The following is a 19,301-nucleotide window of genomic DNA, read 5'->3' on the forward strand; positions in this document are numbered from 1 at the left end:
CTACACAGTGCTATAGACATATATACAGTACTATAGCCATATACACTATATACAGTACTATATTATGTACATAGGTACTACACAGTGCCATAGACATATATACAGTACTATAGACATATACACTATATACAGTACTATATTATGTACATATGTACTACACAGTGCCATAGACATATATACAGTACTATAGACATATACACTATATACAGTACTATATTATGTACATATGTACTACACAGTGCCATAGACATATATACAGTACTATAGACATATACACTATATACAGTACTATATTATGTACATAGGTACTACACAGTGCTATAGACATATATACAGTACTATAGACATATACACTATATACAGTACTATATTATGTACATAGGTACTACACAGTGCTATAGACATATATACAGTACTATAGACATATACACTATATACAGTACTATATTATGTACATATATACTACACAGTGCTATAGACATATATACAGTACTATAGACATATACACTATATACAGTACTATATTATGTACATATATACTACACAGTGCCATAGACATATATACAGTACTATAGACATATACACTATATACAGTACTATATTATGTACATAGGTACTACACAGTGCTATAGACATATATACAGTACTATAGACATATACACTATATACAGTACTATATTATGTACATATATACTACACAGTGCTATAGACATATATACAGTACTATAGACATATACACTATATACAGTACTATATTATGTACATATATACTACACAGTGCTATAGACATATATACAGTACTATAGACATATACACTATATACAGTACTATATTATGTACATTCGTACTACACAGTGCTATATCAGATGCAGCTGAGCTGAGTGTGCAGCATGGTTCAACGCACACTCAGCACTGCTACATTTGAGATTGGACCACACTGAAAACTGCTGTGGACGGATCTTAGACTCCGCCTCCTCTGGCAGAACCAGCGTTGATGGTCAATGCATTCCTATGACAAGATCTAGCAGGGCTGGCCGCACGCTCAGCTTGACTACTCCGAAGATGCTACATGGGAGATGAAGCAGTGCTGGCCGTGTGCTCAGCTCAGCTACTCCGAAGATGCAGACGAGCTGAGCGCACGGCCAGCACTACTACATCATCGCAGTGCTGAGTGTGCTTTGAACCATGTTGCACACTCAGCTCTGCGGCATCTCTGTGTGTGCTGAGCTCTGCCGCTTCTCCGTGTAGCAGAGTTGTGTCAGCACTGCTACATCTGAGATCAAGCCACAATGGAAACTGCTGTGGACGGATCTTAGACTCCGCCTCCTCCGGCAGAACCAGCGTTGATTGGCCGAATGCTGTACACTGGCCAATCAACGCTGGTCAATGCATTCCTATGGGAAAAAGAGGTGTTGGCATCATTTCCTGAGGTGTCCTAGTGGACTTGGTGACTCTCCTGAGGTGAATGGTGGGATCCCCTGAAACGAAGCATTTTCTCCCATAGACTATAATGGGGTTCCATATTCGTTTGAAGAGTCCAATATTTTACTGTTTTCTCATCTCTACCGGTATTACATTGCAGCCTGTTCACACTATGCATGTGTCTTTATTTTCCTCTTGTTATGTGGTTGTTGGCTTCGGCGCACTGTATGTCGTGCCTTCGCTGACATACCTCCATGGTTAGGCCCACAGTCTTTCTATGTAGTTGGTGGGTGTGCTTGTGTGCGCCTATGTCATCATGCAGGAGGACGTTGCTATACATCTTCTATGATAGGTTGGTATTAATGGGCGATTCATTGCAATGACGTCGCTGCATCACGTGGGGGCGTTGGTGTCCTCAAACCCTTTGGACCCTTTTACATATCATTAGGGCTTTTGGGGTATTTAAACTTGCGGCTATGCATTTATTTTGAGCCTTTAATGTCTCCGTTATCTTTTATGCCACTTGTCATTATGACCTCGCCTTTCATTAATTATTTGTTATATTTTATGTATATGTATGAAAGCCTGGGAGTATACGGGAGTGTTAGGGCGTCTGACATGGTGGGTGTTACATCACGCAGCTGCAATTCATTATCATGGTCCTTTAGTCTGCATACATATACCCCTCTATTTTATATGAGCTTTGCCTCCTGACGAAGTTGGTGTGTGGCAAAATGCGTGTTGGGGTGTGGCGAAATGCGTGTTGGGGTGTGGCGAAATGCATGTTGGGGTGTGACGAAATGCGTGTTGGGGTGTGGCGAAATGCGTGTTGGGGTGTGGCGAAATGCGTGTTGGGGTGTGGCGAAATGCGTGTTGGGGTGTGGCGAAATGCGTGTTGGGGTGTGGCGAAATGCGTGTTGGGGTGTGGCGAAATGCGTGTTGGGGTGTGGCGAAATGCGTGTTGGGGTGTGGCGAAATGCGTGTTGGGGTGTGGCGAAATGCGTGTTGGGGTGTGACGAAATGCGTGTTGGGGTGTGGCGAAATGCGTGTTGGGGTGTGGCGAAATGCGTGTTGGGATGTGGTGAAATGCGTGTTGAGGTGTGGCGAAATGCGTGTTGGGGTGTGGCGAAATGCGTGTTGGGGTGTGGTTTTGACATCTCCTTCATCTGAGTGTCCACTGCATTCCCGTTCGTTTGGTCTACGGCTAACCATGGCTACAGGTATTACGTTTTGTTACTGACTGTTATATCTCATACTTGTAGACATTTGGTTACATGTCATTGTATTTATCTATGATATATGTTTTGTATTGAGTTATATTCATTGTATGTATCTTATGTAGTGACTCTTTGGGGGGGGGGTTAGTGGTTGAGAATGCAATCATGAAACTAGTAGACCTCCACACACCCAGCAACTCGTGTCACAGACGCTCCTGCCCGGCGCACACCAAGAACGAACCCCTTTTGGAACTTTCTCATGTCTAACATGCCACTTCCCTATTTTTAGAGCAGCACAAGTAATAACGTTTATGAAGCGCAGTATAAGCTGTGTGACTAGGTAGAGTTACCAGTGATGCTCAGTGTGTCAAGAAGAATTTAACTTAATCATGGAAAAAAATGGGTGTTATGTTGTCCATGTGTCACTGCCTGTGTGACAGTAAGTCTTTGTTTTACCTATTGCTCAGTATTTCACATAATGTTGTACTCCTGTTCACCCAGGGACCTCTGGAAAGCTCTTTCTCTTGAACGACCCACCAAGAATGGACAAGGACAGGGATGGGATCACCAACAGAATATTAGCCTTCACCTTGGAGATTATCTACCTGCTGAGCGGAGAGGTATCTGTACTACATTTCTATCATCTATCTGCTGAGCGGAGAGGTATCTGTACTACATTTCTATCATCTATCTGCTGAGCGGAGAGGTACCTGTACTACATTTCTATCATCTATCTGCTGAGCGGAGAGGTATCTGTACTACATTTCTATCATCTATCTGCTGAGCGGAGAGGTATCTGTACTACATTTCTATCATCTCCCTGCTGAGCAGAGAGGTATCTGTACTACATTTCTATCATGTATCTGATGAGCGGAGAGGTATCTGTACTACATTTCTATCATCTATCTGCTGAGCGGAGAGGTATCTGTACTACATTTCTATCATCTATCTGCTGAGCGGAGAGGTATCTGTACTACATTTCTATCATCTATCTGCTGAGCGGAGAGGTAACTGTACTACATTTCTATCATCTATCTGCTGAGCGGAGAGGTATCTGTACTACATTTCTATCATCTATCTGCTGAGCGGAGAGGTATCTGTACTACATTTCTATCATCTCCCTGCTGAGCGGAGAGGTATCTGTACTACATTTCTATCATCTATCTGCTGAGCGGAGAGGTAACTGTACTACATTTCTATCATCTATCTGCTGAGCGGAGAGGTATCTGTACTACATTTCTATCATGTATCTGATGAGCGGAGAGGTATCTGTACTACATTTCTATCATCTATCTGCTGAGTGGAGAGGTATCTGTACTACATTTCTATCATCTATCTGCTGAGCGGAGAGGTATCTGTACTACATTTCTATCATCTATCTGCTGAGCGGAGAGGTATCTGTACTACATTTCTATCATCTATCTGCTGAGCGGAGAGGTATCTGTACTACATTTCTATCATCTATCTGCTGAGCGGAGAGGTAACTGTACTACATTTCTATCATCTATCTGCTGAGCGGAGAGGTATCTGTACTACATTTCTATCATCTATCTGCTGAGCGGAGAGGTATCTGTACTACATTTCTATCATCTATCTGCTGAGCGGAGAGGTATCTGTACTACATTTCTATCATCTATCTGCTGAGCGGAGAGGTATCTGTACTACATTTCTATCATCTATCTGCTGAGCGGAGAGGTATCTGTACTACATTTCTATCATGTATCTGCTGAGCGGAGAGGTATCTGTACTACATTTCTATCATGTATCTGCTGAGCGGAGAGGTATCTGTACTACATTTCTATCATCTATCTGCTGAGCGGAGAGGTATCTGTACTACATTTCTATCATCTATCTGCTGAGCGGAGAGGTATCTGTACTACATTTCTATCATCTATCTGCTGAGCGGAGAGGTATCTGTACTACATTTCTATCATCTCCCTGCTGAGCGGAGAGGTATCTGTACTACATTTCTATCATCTATCTGCTGAGCGGAGAGGTATCTGTACTACATTTCTATCATGTATCTGCTGAGCGGAGAGGTATCTGTACTACATTTCTATCATGTATCTGTTGAGCGGAGAGGTAACTGTACTACATATCTATCATCTATCTGCTGAGCGGAGAGGTATCTGTACTACATTTCTATCATCTATCTGCTGTGCGGAGAGGTATCTGTACTACATTTCTATCATCTATCTGCTGAGCGGAGAGATATCTGTACTACATTTCTATCATCTCCCTGCTGAGCAGATAGGTATCTGTACTACATTTCTATCATGTATCTGCTGAGCGGAGAGGTATCTGTACTACATTTCTATCATCTATTGTCTCTCCATACACAGGAATACTCACTAGTAAAGAAGACATCGGGGGACTGTGTGGCTCTCAGGAGCCGGGGCCCCATCACAGAGCCAGGAGGAGGAGGGAGCAGGAGCCGGGGCCCCATCACAGAGCCAGGAGGAGGAGGGAGCAGGAGCCGGGGCCCCATCACAGAGCCAGGAGGAGGAGGGAGCAGGAGCCGGGGCCCCATCACAGCCCCTCCCCCTCTCTCCCTGATACATGAGCAGAAGATTCTAGAACTCGCCAACAAGATGCTGGAGCTGCTGACTGGAGAGGTGACACTGCTGGGAATGCTGGGAAATTCTCCAGTAACAGCACTGGAGGGGGAGGGGTGATGACTGTATCATTGTGTTGTCAGGTTCCTATAAGGTGTCAGGATGTCGCTGTCTATTTCTCCATGGAGGAGTGGGAGTATTTAGAAGGACACAAGGATCGGTACAATGATTTTTGGGTGGAAAATTACCAGCCCCTCACTTTACAAGGTAAGAGGAGACACATGTATATTCTGATCATCCACGACATTAAAACCATTTGCCTAATATCGTTTGGGTTCACTCGTGCCACTAAGACACCCCTGACCCATTGGACTCTACAAGACGTTTGAAGGTGTCCTGTGGTAGATGGCACAAGTCATTAGCAGCAGATCTTCTCCTGATAGGACTCGTCTTACTACAAAGTCAGATTGAGATCTGCGCACTTCTGAAGAACATGACAATCGGTTCAATGTGTTGACTGGGCTTCCATTTATTCCGGAACAATTATTGCAGATTGGTAGAGTGCATTACCCTAACATTGCCGTTATGGAGAATTGCTGCCATTCATGGGGTACGTTCTCTTTACATTTTAACCCTTTCTCTTCCAGGGTTGTGTTTTTGCAATAAAAAAACATATAGAACAAGCACGGAGCAGTGCATAGGGCATGAGCAATGATACCCACAAAGCTTCAGAAATGTTTATAGGTGGCTTCTCACCTTATTGGGTTGTATTTGAAGTCACAAGCAACTATCAGAGCAGAAATAAATCTCATAACCAGAGATAGGATGGCAACAAGGTCACCACATCTGCTTGGAGGGGCGTCAAGGGAATGTCCGTAAAAGTACCGGGTGGAGGAGGGACCACGCAAACCCAAAGTAGACTTCTTTAAAGGGGTTGTCCATGATAAACTGATGATTAACCCCTAAACTCCCTCCCACCACCTAACTTATAATTTCCATCATTTAAAAGAAATCTATAACTACCCATATAATCCGGTGACGTTCTGTTTCACCGCTTCCGAAACGGAACGTCACCGTCAATCTTCCCCCTGCGCTACTTACCAAGCCTTTCTGTGGCTGGGAAACTGCTCCTCCCCCTCTTCCTCTCTTCTAGTAGTGGCCGGATTAGCTTAGCAAGGGAGACGGGGAGAGTGGGAGGGGCTAGTAATGGGTGGTATCAATAGACTTAGTGAGTTAGCAAGGGTGGGGTCGCGTGACAGTGGGAGGGGCTAGGCTTAGTGAGCCTTCTACAGAGACAATTCTGAAGTTTCTGCAAAATGGTCTGGATAAAGGCTTAACTGCAGCAACCCTGAAGGTCCATGTAGTCGCCCTTTCCGCTCTCCTGGGTACTCGTCTATCACAGGATCCTATGATTGCTCAATTCCTAAAAGGGGCCATTAGGCTCCGCCCCCTATTCAGACCCCTGTCCCACAGTGGGATTTGGCTGCAGTCCTTCAGGGGTTATGTTGTGCTCCCTTTGAATCTCTGGAAGAAGTAGATCTGAAATATCTCTCTTAAACTTTTCTTCTGGCTATAACTTCAGCCAAGAGGATCAGTGAGCTCCAGGCGTTGGCCACCTCGGAGCCCTACTTGTCTGTCTTCCCTGACCGGGTACAGCTCAGGTTTATTTAGGGGTTCTTGCCAAAGGTTCTGCTCAAACATCAATTAGGTAATTTCTCTAGCAGCCTTTTTTCTCTCTCCCTCGCCTGAAGCGGAGGAGAGATTACATACCTTGGACCTGGTAAGGTGCTTCCGAATCTACCTTGAGTGAACTTCTTTCAGGAAATCTGAACATTTGCTGATTAATGTCTTTGGGCACAACAGGGGAGCTAAAGCTTCCAAGACTACCTGATCAAGGTGGATTAAGAAGGCAATTTTTTTGCTATTTGCACACTCAGGGCTTGCCTGCCCCTGAGTTAGTATGTGCCCATTCCACCAGAGCAGTTGCAACCTCTTGGGCTGAGAGACGCTCTCTCTCCCTGGACCAGATTTGCGGCCACTTGGCGTTCTCGCCTAACATTCGTAAAGCATTATAGATTTGATTGGCGCAGTTCAGAGGCTGTCGCCTTTGGACGTTTGGTTTTGTCATCCACATGTTAAGAGATCCCTCCCTTGCTATCTCCCTATTCTTGTGCTGTTGTTGGACGTAGGAGGATGAAGGATTATGTAGATCTGTTTTCCCTTAGTCCAAACAGCAGCGTAAAACTTTTTTTTTAATTTTTTTACGATTATACTGTATAACTAACACAGGGGGAGGGGAGGTCTCTCTGACCTCTTGTAGGGGAGATGTGATTGATTAATTAAAATTTCCACCTGTCCTAACATCACACACAGGGGCAGGAATACCCCATTCTTGTGCTGCTGTTTGGACTCTCCATTTTTCTGCAGAGCACAGAGATGCCCCATATGTGTTTGTAATCTGCTTTATGGGTACGTGGTGGTGGCTTAGAGAAGAAAGAGCGCTGTTTGTCTTTTGGGAGACAGATTTTGCTGGAATATTTTTCGGGTGCAATGGCGCATTTGCAGAGTCCCTAAAGTACCAATACAATGGAAACCTCTAAAAGTGATGCCATTTAGGAAACTACACCCCTCAAGGTATTTGTCAAGGTTTATAGTCAACATTTTGACCCTGCAGCTGTTTCAAATTAATACATTAAATAAAAAGTAACTTTTTTTTTGCAATATAATGTGACTTTAGCGCCTAATATCTTATTTTCACAAGTTAAAGAAGAAAATGCGCCCCTAAATTTGATATACAATTTCTTCTGATTACGGAATTACTTGACATGCGAATGAAAGCTGTTGTTTGGGTACATATCAAGGCGCAGAAGGTGAGGGGCGCCATTAGGGTTTTGGAGGGCAGAATCATTTGCAGAGGCCATAAGACGTATTAAGGGGTGTGGGGATTATTCTGACTCCAGAGATGGTTTCTAAAAAAGAAATGCGTATTCAGTGGTACAAAATGAAAACTGACAGATCTCCTATTTCGGTGCCCAATATGTCATTCCCATTGGTGGCACCGTGAAAGGTTCGCTGCCCAGTTACTTTGCTGTTCTCTGATTTTGGAAACTCTCATCATGTGACCTTAGAAAAATGACAGGGCACAGAAGTGAAAGAGCACCTTGTACTTTGGAATCCCAATCTGATGATTTACACTGCCTTGGAGGGCAATTGTGGGGCTCTGAGGAAAAATTAAAAAAAAACTTAAACCCAAAATTTGACCCCATTTTAGAAATTAATGTGCAAAGTGAAAATTTAAATTTTTAAAGAAATATGCCTTCTATGTTGTGCCCACTTTATCACAGACATGCAATTCCAAAATTTTAAGCAGGTTGCCATGGATATAAAAGTCTATGAAGGTGTAAACTGCTTTTTGTACTCAGCCAGGCTCAGGAAGAAAGGAGAGGTTTTTGGCCTTTGGGGTGTAGATTTAGAGTGACTGGTTTTTGGACGCCATATCACATTTACAGAGCTCCTGAGGTGCCAGAACATTAAAATTCCCCCAAAAGTGATGCCATTTTGTAAACTATAGTCTTCAAGGGACTAATCAAGGGGCGCAGCGAGTGTAATCCCAGGACTACCATGATAATAGATGGGCAACACTTTAGAACACTTAGGAAACCATAGCTTGCTTTAATGCAATATTAAAATATCTTTTTTAGAACAGCAGCTCCATAAGTCACCCTAGAAGTGTCTGATGTATAGACAGATCTCCAGCAGCTCATGGATTCCGTCACTGTGTGTTTGTGTCTCCACAGATGGATCCAGTAGGAGAAATCCCCCCGAGAGATGTCCCCTGAGTCCTCTGTATTCCCAGGACTGCCCGGAGGAGAATAATAATTTCCCAAAGAATCCTTTAGTAGGCGCCTCCAAATTCCCACCAATATTTTACCAAATAGTAACTGGTGTTACATTTTTCTTTTCCTTTTTTTGTATCTGTTTAGGATGAAGATCTGATGGATATTAAGATCGAGTTTGTGGATGAAGTAGATGAGGAGACGGATTACTGGACTGATCAGCAGTGTAAGGAGGGTCTGAGGGTAACCTAGATACTACTACTCCCATCATCATATGCAGTCATTACCTCATTCTGTGTTATCTACAGATGGATCCAGTAGGAGAAATCCCCCCGAGAGATGTCCCCTGAGTCCTCTGTATTCCCAGGACTGCCCGGAGGAGAATGTCCCAGACAGTCAGCAGGTAGATGGCGCTGCTGAGTCCTGGGGTACATCAATATAGGGGGTGGAGCTCCTGTACTCATACATGTACCAGACAGTCAGCAGGTAGATGGCGCTGCTGAGTCCTGGGGTACATCTATATAGGGGGTGGAGCTCCTGCACTCATACATGTACCAGACAGTCAGCAGGTAGATGGCGCTGCTGAGTCCTGGGGTACATCTATATAGGGGGTGGAGCTCACCGCTCCTGTACTCATACATGTACCAGACAGTCAGCAGGTAGATGGCGCTGCTGAGTCCTGGGGTACATCTATATAGGGGGTGGAGCTCCTGTACTCATACATGTACCAGACAGTCAGCAGGTAGATGGCGCTGCTGAGTCCTGGGGTACATCTATATAGGGGGTGGAGCTCGCCGCTCCTGTACTCATACATGTGCCAGACAATCAGCAGGTAGATGGCGATGCTGAGTCCTGGGGTACATCTATATAGGGGGTGGAGCTCCTGCACTCATACATGTACCAGACAGTCAGCAGGTAGATGGCGCTGCTGAGTCCTGGGGTACATCTATATAGGGGGTGGAGCTCGCCGCTCCTGTACTCATACATGTACCAGACAGTCAGCAGGTAGATGGCGCTGCTGAGTCCTGGGGTACATCTATATAGGGGGTGGAGCTCACCGCTCCTGTACTCATACATGTACCAGACAGTCAGCAGGTAGATGGCGCTGCTGAGTCCTGGGGTACATCTATATAGAGGGTGGAGCTCGCCGCTCCTGTACTCATACATGTACCAGACAGTCAGCAGGTAGATGGCGCTGCTGAGTCCTGGGGTACATCTATATAGGGGGTGGAGCTCCTGCACTCATACATGTACCAGACAGTCAGCAGGTAGATGGCGCTGCTGAGTCCTGGGGTACATCTATATAGGGGGTGGAGCTCCTGTACTCATACATGTACCAGACAGTCAGCAGGTAGATGGCGCTGCTGAGTCCTGGGGTACATCTATATAGGGGGTGGAGCTCGCTGCTCCTGCACTCATACATGTACCAGACAGTCAGCAGGTAGATGGCGCTGCTGAGTCCTGGGGTACATCTATATAGGGGGTGGAGCTCCTGCACTCATACATGTACCAGACAGTCAGCAGGTAGATGACGCTGCTGAGTCCAGGGGTACATCTATATAGGGGGTGGAGCTCCTGTACTCATACATGTACCAGACAGTCAGCAGGTAGATGGCGCTGCTGAGTCCTGGGGTACATCTATATAGGGGGTGGAGCTCACCGCTCCTGTACTCATACATGTACCAGACAGTCAGCAGGTAGATGACGCTGCTGAGTCCAGGGGTACATCTATATAGGGGGTGGAGCTCCTGTACTCATACATGTACCAGACAGTCAGCAGGTAGATGGCGCTGCTGAGTCCTGGGGCACATCTATATAGGGGGTGGAGCTCCTGTACTCATACATGTACCAGACAGTCAGCAGGTAGATGGCGCTGCTGAGTCCTGCGGTACATCTATATAGGGGGTGGAGCTCGCCCCTCCTGCACTCATACATGTACCAGACAGTCAGCAGGTAGGAGGCGCTGCTGAGTGCTGGGGTACATCTATATAGGGGGTGGAGCTCCTGTACTCATACATGTACCAGACAGTCAGCAGGTAGATGGCGCTGCTGAGTCCTGGGGTACATCTATATAGGGGGTGGAGCTCGCTGCTCCTGCACTCATACATGTACCAGACAGTCAGCAGGTAGATGGCGCTGCTGAATCCTGGGGCACATCTATATAGGGGGTGGAGCTCACCGCTCCTGCACTCATACATGTACCAGACAGTCAGCAGGTAGATGGCGCTGCTGAGTCCTGGGGTACATCTATATAGGGGGTGGAGCTCGCTGCTCCTGCACTCATACATGTACCAGACAGTCAGCAGGTAGATGGCGCTGCTGAGTCCTGGGGTACATCTATATAGGGGTGGAGCTCCTGTACTCATACATGTACCAGACAGTCAGCAGGTAGATGGCGCTGCTGAGTCCTGGGGTACATCTATATAGGGGGTGGAGCTCCTGCACTCATACATGTACCAGACAGTCAGCAGGTAGATGGCACTGCTGAGTCCTGGGGAACATCTATATAGGGGGTGGAGCTCCTGTACTCATACATGTACCAGACAGTCAGCAGGTAGATGGCGCTGCTGAGTCCTGGGGTACATCTATATAGGGGGTGGAGCTCACCGCTCCTGCACTCATACATGTACCAGACAGTCAGCAGGTAGATGGCGCTGCTGAGTCCTGGGGTACATCTATATAGGGGGTGGAGCTCCTGTACTCATACATGTACCAGACAGTCAGCAGGTAGATGGCGCTGCTGAGTCCTGGGGTACATCTATATAGGGGGTGGAGCTCGCCGCTCCTGTACTCATACATGTACCAGACAGTCAGCAGGTAGATGGCGCTGCTGAGTCCTGGGGTACATCTATATAGGGGGTGGAGCTCGCCCCTCCTGCACTCATACATGTACCAGACAGTCAGCAGGTAGATGGCGCTGCTGAGTCCTGGGGCACATCTATATAGGGGGTGGAGCTCCTGTACTCATACATGTACCAGACAGTCAGCAGGTAGATGGCGCTGCTGAGTCCTGGGGTACATCTATATAGGGGGTGGAGCTCCTGTACTCATACATGTACCAGACAGTCAGCAGGTAGATGGCGCTGCTGAGTCCTGGGGCACATCTATATAGGGGGTGGAGCTCCTGCACTCATACATGTACCAGACAGTCAGCAGGTAGATGGCGCTGCTGAGTCCTGGGGCACATCTATATAGGGGGTGGAGCTCCTGCACTCATACATGTACCAGACAGTCAGCAGGTAGATGGCGCTGCTGAGTCCTGGGGTACATCTATATAGGGGGTGGAGCTCGCTGCTCCTGCACTCATACATGTACCAGACAGTCAGCAGGTAGATGGCGCTGCTGAGTCCTGGGGTACATCTATATAGGGGGTGGAGCTCCTGCACTCATACATGTACCAGACAGTCAGCAGGTAGATGGCGCTGCTGAGTCCTGGGGTACATCTATATAGGGGGTGGAGCTCCTGCACTCATACATGTACCAGACAGTCAGCAGGTAGATGGCGCTGCTGAGTCCTGGGGTACATCTATATAGGGGGTGGAGCTCGCCGCTCCTGTACTCATACATGTACCAGACAGTCAGCAGGTAGATGGCGCTGCTGAGTCCTGGGGTACATCTATATAGGGGGTGGAGCTCCTGCACTCATACATGTACCAGACAGTCAGCAGGTAGATGGCGCTGCTGAGTCCTGGGGCACATCTATATAGGGGGTGGAGCTCCTGTACTCATACATGTACCAGACAGTCAGCAGGTAGATGGCGCTGCTGAGTCCTGCGGTACATCTATATAGGGGGTGGAGCTCGCCCCTCCTGCACTCATACATGTACCAGACAGTCAGCAGGTAGGGGGCGCTGCTGAGTCCTGGGGTACATCTATATAGGGGGTGGAGCTCCTGTACTCATACATGTACCAGACAGTCAGCAGGTAGATGGCGCTGCTGAGTCCTGGGGTACATCTATATAGGGGGTGGAGCTCGCTGCTCCTGCACTCATACATGTACCAGACAGTCAGCAGGTAGATGGCGCTGCTGAATCCTGGGGCACATCTATATAGGGGGTGGAGCTCACCGCTCCTGCACTCATACATGTACCAGACAGTCAGCAGGTAGATGGCGCTGCTGAGTCCTGGGGTACATCTATATAGGGGGTGGAGCTCGCTGCTCCTGCACTCATACATGTACCAGACAGTCAGCAGGTAGATGGCGCTGCTGAGTCCTGGGGTACATCTATATAGGGGGTGGAGCTCCTGCACTCATACATGTACCAGACAGTCAGCAGGTAGATGGCGCTGCTGAGTCCTGGGGCACATCTATATAGGGGGTGGAGCTCGCCGCTCCTGTACTCATACATGTACCAGACAGTCAGCAGGTAGATGGCGCTGCTGAGTCCTGGGGTACATCTATATAGGGGGTGGAGCTCGCCCCTCCTGCACTCATACATGTACCAGACAGTCAGCAGGTAGGGGGCGCTGCTGAGTCCTGGGGTACATCTCTATAGGGGGTGGAGCTCCTGTACTCATACATGTACCAGACAGTCAGCAGGTAGATGGCGCTGCTGAGTCCTGGGGTACATCTATATAGGGGGTGGAGCTCCTGCACTCATACATGTACCAGACAGTCAGCAGGTAGATGGCGCTGCTGAGTCCTGGGGTACATCTATATAGGGGGTGGAGCTCCTGCACTCATACATGTACCAGACAGTCAGCAGGTAGATGGCGCTGCTGAGTCCTGGGGAACATCTATATAGGGGGTGGAGCTCCTGTACTCATACATGTACCAGACAGTCAGCAGGTAGATGGCGCTGCTGAGTCCTGGGGTACATCTATATAGGGGGTGGAGCTCACCGCTCCTGCACTCATACATGTACCAGACAGTCAGCAGGTAGATGGCGCTGCTGAGTCCTGGGGTACATCTATATAGGGGGTGGAGCTCGCCGCTCCTGTACTCATACATGTACCAGACAGTCAGCAGGTAGATGGCGCTGCTGAGTCCTGGGGTACATCTATATAGGGGGTGGAGCTCACCGCTCCTGTACTCATACATGTACCAGACAGTCAGCAGGTAGATGGCGCTGCTGAGTCCTGGGGTACATCTATATAGAGGGTGGAGCTCGCCGCTCCTGTACTCATACATGTACCAGACAGTCAGCAGGTAGATGGCGCTGCTGAGTCCTGGGGTACATCTATATAGGGGGTGGAGCTCCTGCACTCATACATGTACCAGACAGTCAGCAGGTAGATGGCGCTGCTGAGTCCTGGGGTACATCTATATAGGGGGTGGAGCTCCTGTACTCATACATGTACCAGACAGTCAGCAGGTAGATGGCGCTGCTGAGTCCTGGGGTACATCTATATAGGGGGTGGAGCTCGCTGCTCCTGCACTCATACATGTACCAGACAGTCAGCAGGTAGATGGCGCTGCTGAGTCCTGGGGTACATCTATATAGGGGGTGGAGCTCCTGCACTCATACATGTACCAGACAGTCAGCAGGTAGATGACGCTGCTGAGTCCAGGGGTACATCTATATAGGGGGTGGAGCTCCTGTACTCATACATGTACCAGACAGTCAGCAGGTAGATGGCGCTGCTGAGTCCTGGGGTACATCTATATAGGGGGTGGAGCTCACCGCTCCTGTACTCATACATGTACCAGACAGTCAGCAGGTAGATGACGCTGCTGAGTCCAGGGGTACATCTATATAGGGGGTGGAGCTCCTGTACTCATACATGTACCAGACAGTCAGCAGGTAGATGGCGCTGCTGAGTCCTGGGGCACATCTATATAGGGGGTGGAGCTCCTGTACTCATACATGTACCAGACAGTCAGCAGGTAGATGGCGCTGCTGAGTCCTGCGGTACATCTATATAGGGGGTGGAGCTCGCCCCTCCTGCACTCATACATGTACCAGACAGTCAGCAGGTAGGAGGCGCTGCTGAGTCCTGGGGTACATCTATATAGGGGGTGGAGCTCCTGTACTCATACATGTACCAGACAGTCAGCAGGTAGATGGCGCTGCTGAGTCCTGGGGTACATCTATATAGGGGGTGGAGCTCGCTGCTCCTGCACTCATACATGTACCAGACAGTCAGCAGGTAGATGGCGCTGCTGAATCCTGGGGCACATCTATATAGGGGGTGGAGCTCACCGCTCCTGCACTCATACATGTACCAGACAGTCAGCAGGTAGATGGCGCTGCTGAGTCCTGGGGTACATCTATATAGGGGGTGGAGCTCGCTGCTCCTGCACTCATACATGTACCAGACAGTCAGCAGGTAGATGGCGCTGCTGAGTCCTGGGGTACATCTATATAGGGGTGGAGCTCCTGTACTCATACATGTACCAGACAGTCAGCAGGTAGATGGCGCTGCTGAGTCCTGGGGTACATCTATATAGGGGGTGGAGCTCCTGCACTCATACATGTACCAGACAGTCAGCAGGTAGATGGCACTGCTGAGTCCTGGGGAACATCTATATAGGGGGTGGAGCTCCTGTACTCATACATGTACCAGACAGTCAGCAGGTAGATGGCGCTGCTGAGTCCTGGGGTACATCTATATAGGGGGTGGAGCTCACCGCTCCTGCACTCATACATGTACCAGACAGTCAGCAGGTAGATGGCGCTGCTGAGTCCTGGGGTACATCTATATAGGGGGTGGAGCTCCTGTACTCATACATGTACCAGACAGTCAGCAGGTAGATGGCGCTGCTGAGTCCTGGGGTACATCTATATAGGGGGTGGAGCTCGCCGCTCCTGTACTCATACATGTACCAGACAGTCAGCAGGTAGATGGCGCTGCTGAGTCCTGGGGTACATCTATATAGGGGGTGGAGCTCGCCCCTCCTGCACTCATACATGTACCAGACAGTCAGCAGGTAGATGGCGCTGCTGAGTCCTGGGGCACATCTATATAGGGGGTGGAGCTCCTGTACTCATACATGTACCAGACAGTCAGCAGGTAGATGGCGCTGCTGAGTCCTGGGGTACATCTATATAGGGGGTGGAGCTCCTGTACTCATACATGTACCAGACAGTCAGCAGGTAGATGGCGCTGCTGAGTCCTGGGGCACATCTATATAGGGGGTGGAGCTCCTGCACTCATACATGTACCAGACAGTCAGCAGGTAGATGGCGCTGCTGAGTCCTGGGGCACATCTATATAGGGGGTGGAGCTCCTGCACTCATACATGTACCAGACAGTCAGCAGGTAGATGGCGCTGCTGAGTCCTGGGGTACATCTATATAGGGGGTGGAGCTCGCTGCTCCTGCACTCATACATGTACCAGACAGTCAGCAGGTAGATGGCGCTGCTGAGTCCTGGGGTACATCTATATAGGGGGTGGAGCTCCTGCACTCATACATGTACCAGACAGTCAGCAGGTAGATGGCGCTGCTGAGTCCTGGGGTACATCTATATAGGGGGTGGAGCTCCTGCACTCATACATGTACCAGACAGTCAGCAGGTAGATGGCGCTGCTGAGTCCTGGGGTACATCTATATAGGGGGTGGAGCTCGCCGCTCCTGTACTCATACATGTACCAGACAGTCAGCAGGTAGATGGCGCTGCTGAGTCCTGGGGTACATCTATATAGGGGGTGGAGCTCCTGCACTCATACATGTACCAGACAGTCAGCAGGTAGATGGCGCTGCTGAGTCCTGGGGCACATCTATATAGGGGGTGGAGCTCCTGTACTCATACATGTACCAGACAGTCAGCAGGTAGATGGCGCTGCTGAGTCCTGGGGTACATCTATATAGGGGGTGGAGCTCGCCCCTCCTGCACTCATACATGTACCAGACAGTCAGCAGGTAGGGGGCGCTGCTGAGTCCTGGGGTACATCTATATAGGGGGTGGAGCTCCTGTACTCATACATGTACCAGACAGTCAGCAGGTAGATGGCGCTGCTGAGTCCTGGGGTACATCTATATAGGGGGTGGAGCTCGCTGCTCCTGCACTCATACATGTACCAGACAGTCAGCAGGTAGATGGCGCTGCTGAATCCTGGGGCACATCTATATAGGGGGTGGAGCTCACCGCTCCTGCACTCATACATGTACCAGACAGTCAGCAGGTAGATGGCGCTGCTGAGTCCTGGGGTACATCTATATAGGGGGTGGAGCTCGCTGCTCCTGCACTCATACATGTACCAGACAGTCAGCAGGTAGATGGCGCTGCTGAGTCCTGGGGTACATCTATATAGGGGGTGGAGCTCCTGCACTCATACATGTACCAGACAGTCAGCAGGTAGATGGCGCTGCTGAGTCCTGGGGCACATCTATATAGGGGGTGGAGCTCGCCGCTCCTGTACTCATACATGTACCAGACAGTCAGCAGGTAGATGGCGCTGCTGAGTCCTGGGGTACATCTATATAGGGGGTGGAGCTCGCCCCTCCTGCACTCATACATGTACCAGACAGTCAGCAGGTAGGGGGCGCTGCTGAGTCCTGGGGTACATCTCTATAGGGGGTGGAGCTCCTGTACTCATACATGTACCAGACAGTCAGCAGGTAGATGGCGCTGCTGAGTCCTGGGGTACATCTATATAGGGGGTGGAGCTCCTGCACTCATACATGTACCAGACAGTCAGCAGGTAGATGGCGCTGCTGAGTCCTGGGGTACATCTATATAGGGGGTGGAGCTCCTGCACTCATACATGTACCAGACAGTCAGCAGGTAGATGGCGCTGCTGAGTCCTGGGGAACATCTATATAGGGGGTGGAGCTCCTGTACTCATACATGTACCAGACAGTCAGCAGGTAGATGGCGCTGCTGAGTCCTGGGGTACATCTATATAGGGGGTGGAGCTCACCGCTCCTGCACTCATACATGTACCAGACAGTCAGCAGGTAGATGGCGCTGCTGAGTCCTGGGGTACATCTATATAGGGGGTGGAGCTCCTGTACTCATACATGTACCAGACAGTCAGCAGGTAGATGGCGCTGCTGAGTCCTGGAGTACATCTATATAGGGGGTGGAGCTCGCCGCTCCTGTACTCATACATGTACCAGACAGTCAGCAGGTAGATGGCGCTGCTGAGTCCTGGGGTACATCTATATAGGGGGTGGAGCTCCTGTACTCATACATGTACCAGACAGTCAGCAGGTAGATGGCGCTGCTGAATCCTGGGGCACATCTATATAGGGGGTGGAGCTCGCCCCTCCTGCACTCATACATGTACCAGACAGTCAGCAGGTAGGGGGCGCTGCTGAGTCCTGGGGTACATCTATATAGGGGGTGGAGCTCCTGTACTCATACATGTACCAGACAGTCAGCAGGTAGATGGCGCTGCTGAGTCCTGGGGTACATCTATATAGGGGGTGGAGCTCCTGCACTCATACATGTACCAGACAGTCAGCAGGTAGATGGCACTGCTGAGTCCTGGGGAACATCTATATAGGGGGTGGAGCTCCTGTACTCATACATGTACCAGACAGTCAGCAGGTAGATGGCGCTGCTGAGTCCTGGGGTACATCTATATAGGGGGTGGAGCTCACCGCTCCTGCACTCATACATGTACCAGACAGTCAGCAGGTAGATGGCGCTGCTGAGTCCTGGGGTACATCTATATAGGGGGTGGAGCTCCTGTACTCATACATGTACCAGACAGTCAGCAGGTAGATGGCGCTGCTGAGTCCTGGGGTACATCTATATAGGGGGTGGAGCTCGCCGCTCCTGTACTCATACATGTACCAGACAGTCAGCAGGTAGATGGCGCTGCTGAGTCCTGGGGTACATCTATATAGGGGGTGGAGCTCGCCCCTCCTGCACTCATACATGTCCCAGACAGTCAGCAGGTAGATGGCGCTGCTGAGTCCTGGGGTACATCTATATAGGGGGTGGAGCTCCTGCACTCATACATGTACCAGACAGTCAGCAGGTAGATGGCGCTGCTGATTCCTGGGGCACATCTATATAGGGGGTGGAGCTCCTGCACTCATACATGTACCAGACAGTCAGCAGGTAGATGGCGCTGCTGAGTCCTGGGGTACATCTATATAGGGGGTGGAGCTCCTGCACTCATACATGTACCAGACAGTCAGCAGGTAGATGGCGCTGCTGAGTCCTGGGGCACATCTATATAGGGGGTGGAGCTCGCCGCTCCTGTACTCATACATGTACCAGACAGTCAGCAGGTAGATGGCGCTGCTGAGTCCTGGGGTAAATCTATATAGGGGGTGGAGCTGACCGCTCCTGTACTCATACATGTACCAGACAGTCAGCAGGTAGATGGCGCTGCTGAGTCCTGGAGTACATCTATATAGGGGGTGGAGCTC

The 19,301-nt window shown here is 49.3% G+C and overlaps 1 protein-coding gene across 3 annotated transcripts in view; it reads left to right on the forward strand.

The window, feature by feature from the left end:
* The window catches only part of LOC142188108 (uncharacterized), a 38,707-nt gene that overhangs the window by 3,470 nt on the left and 15,936 nt on the right, over positions 1–19,301 (forward strand). The window contains exons 2-7 of one of the 3 annotated variants that reach the window (XM_075261771.1): positions 3,141–3,259; positions 4,982–5,254; positions 5,338–5,461; positions 8,992–9,092; positions 9,178–9,256; positions 9,339–9,433. In XM_075261771.1, the coding sequence (XP_075117872.1) occupies positions 3,182–3,259; positions 4,982–5,254; positions 5,338–5,461; positions 8,992–9,092; positions 9,178–9,256; positions 9,339–9,433 (750 nt within the window). In that variant the 5' untranslated portion in view covers positions 3,141–3,181. Of the gene's footprint in view, positions 1–3,140; positions 3,260–4,748; positions 4,765–4,981; positions 5,255–5,337; positions 5,462–5,750; positions 5,805–8,991; positions 9,093–9,177; positions 9,257–9,338; positions 9,434–19,301 lie in introns of those variants that run through there. The other 2 variants (XM_075261773.1, XM_075261772.1) reach the window with 2 other exon arrangements.

The sequence above is a fragment of the Leptodactylus fuscus genome, unplaced genomic scaffold, assembly GCF_031893055.1.
Source record: "Leptodactylus fuscus isolate aLepFus1 unplaced genomic scaffold, aLepFus1.hap2 HAP2_SCAFFOLD_372, whole genome shotgun sequence".
NCBI lineage: Eukaryota > Metazoa > Chordata > Amphibia > Anura > Leptodactylidae > Leptodactylus > Leptodactylus fuscus.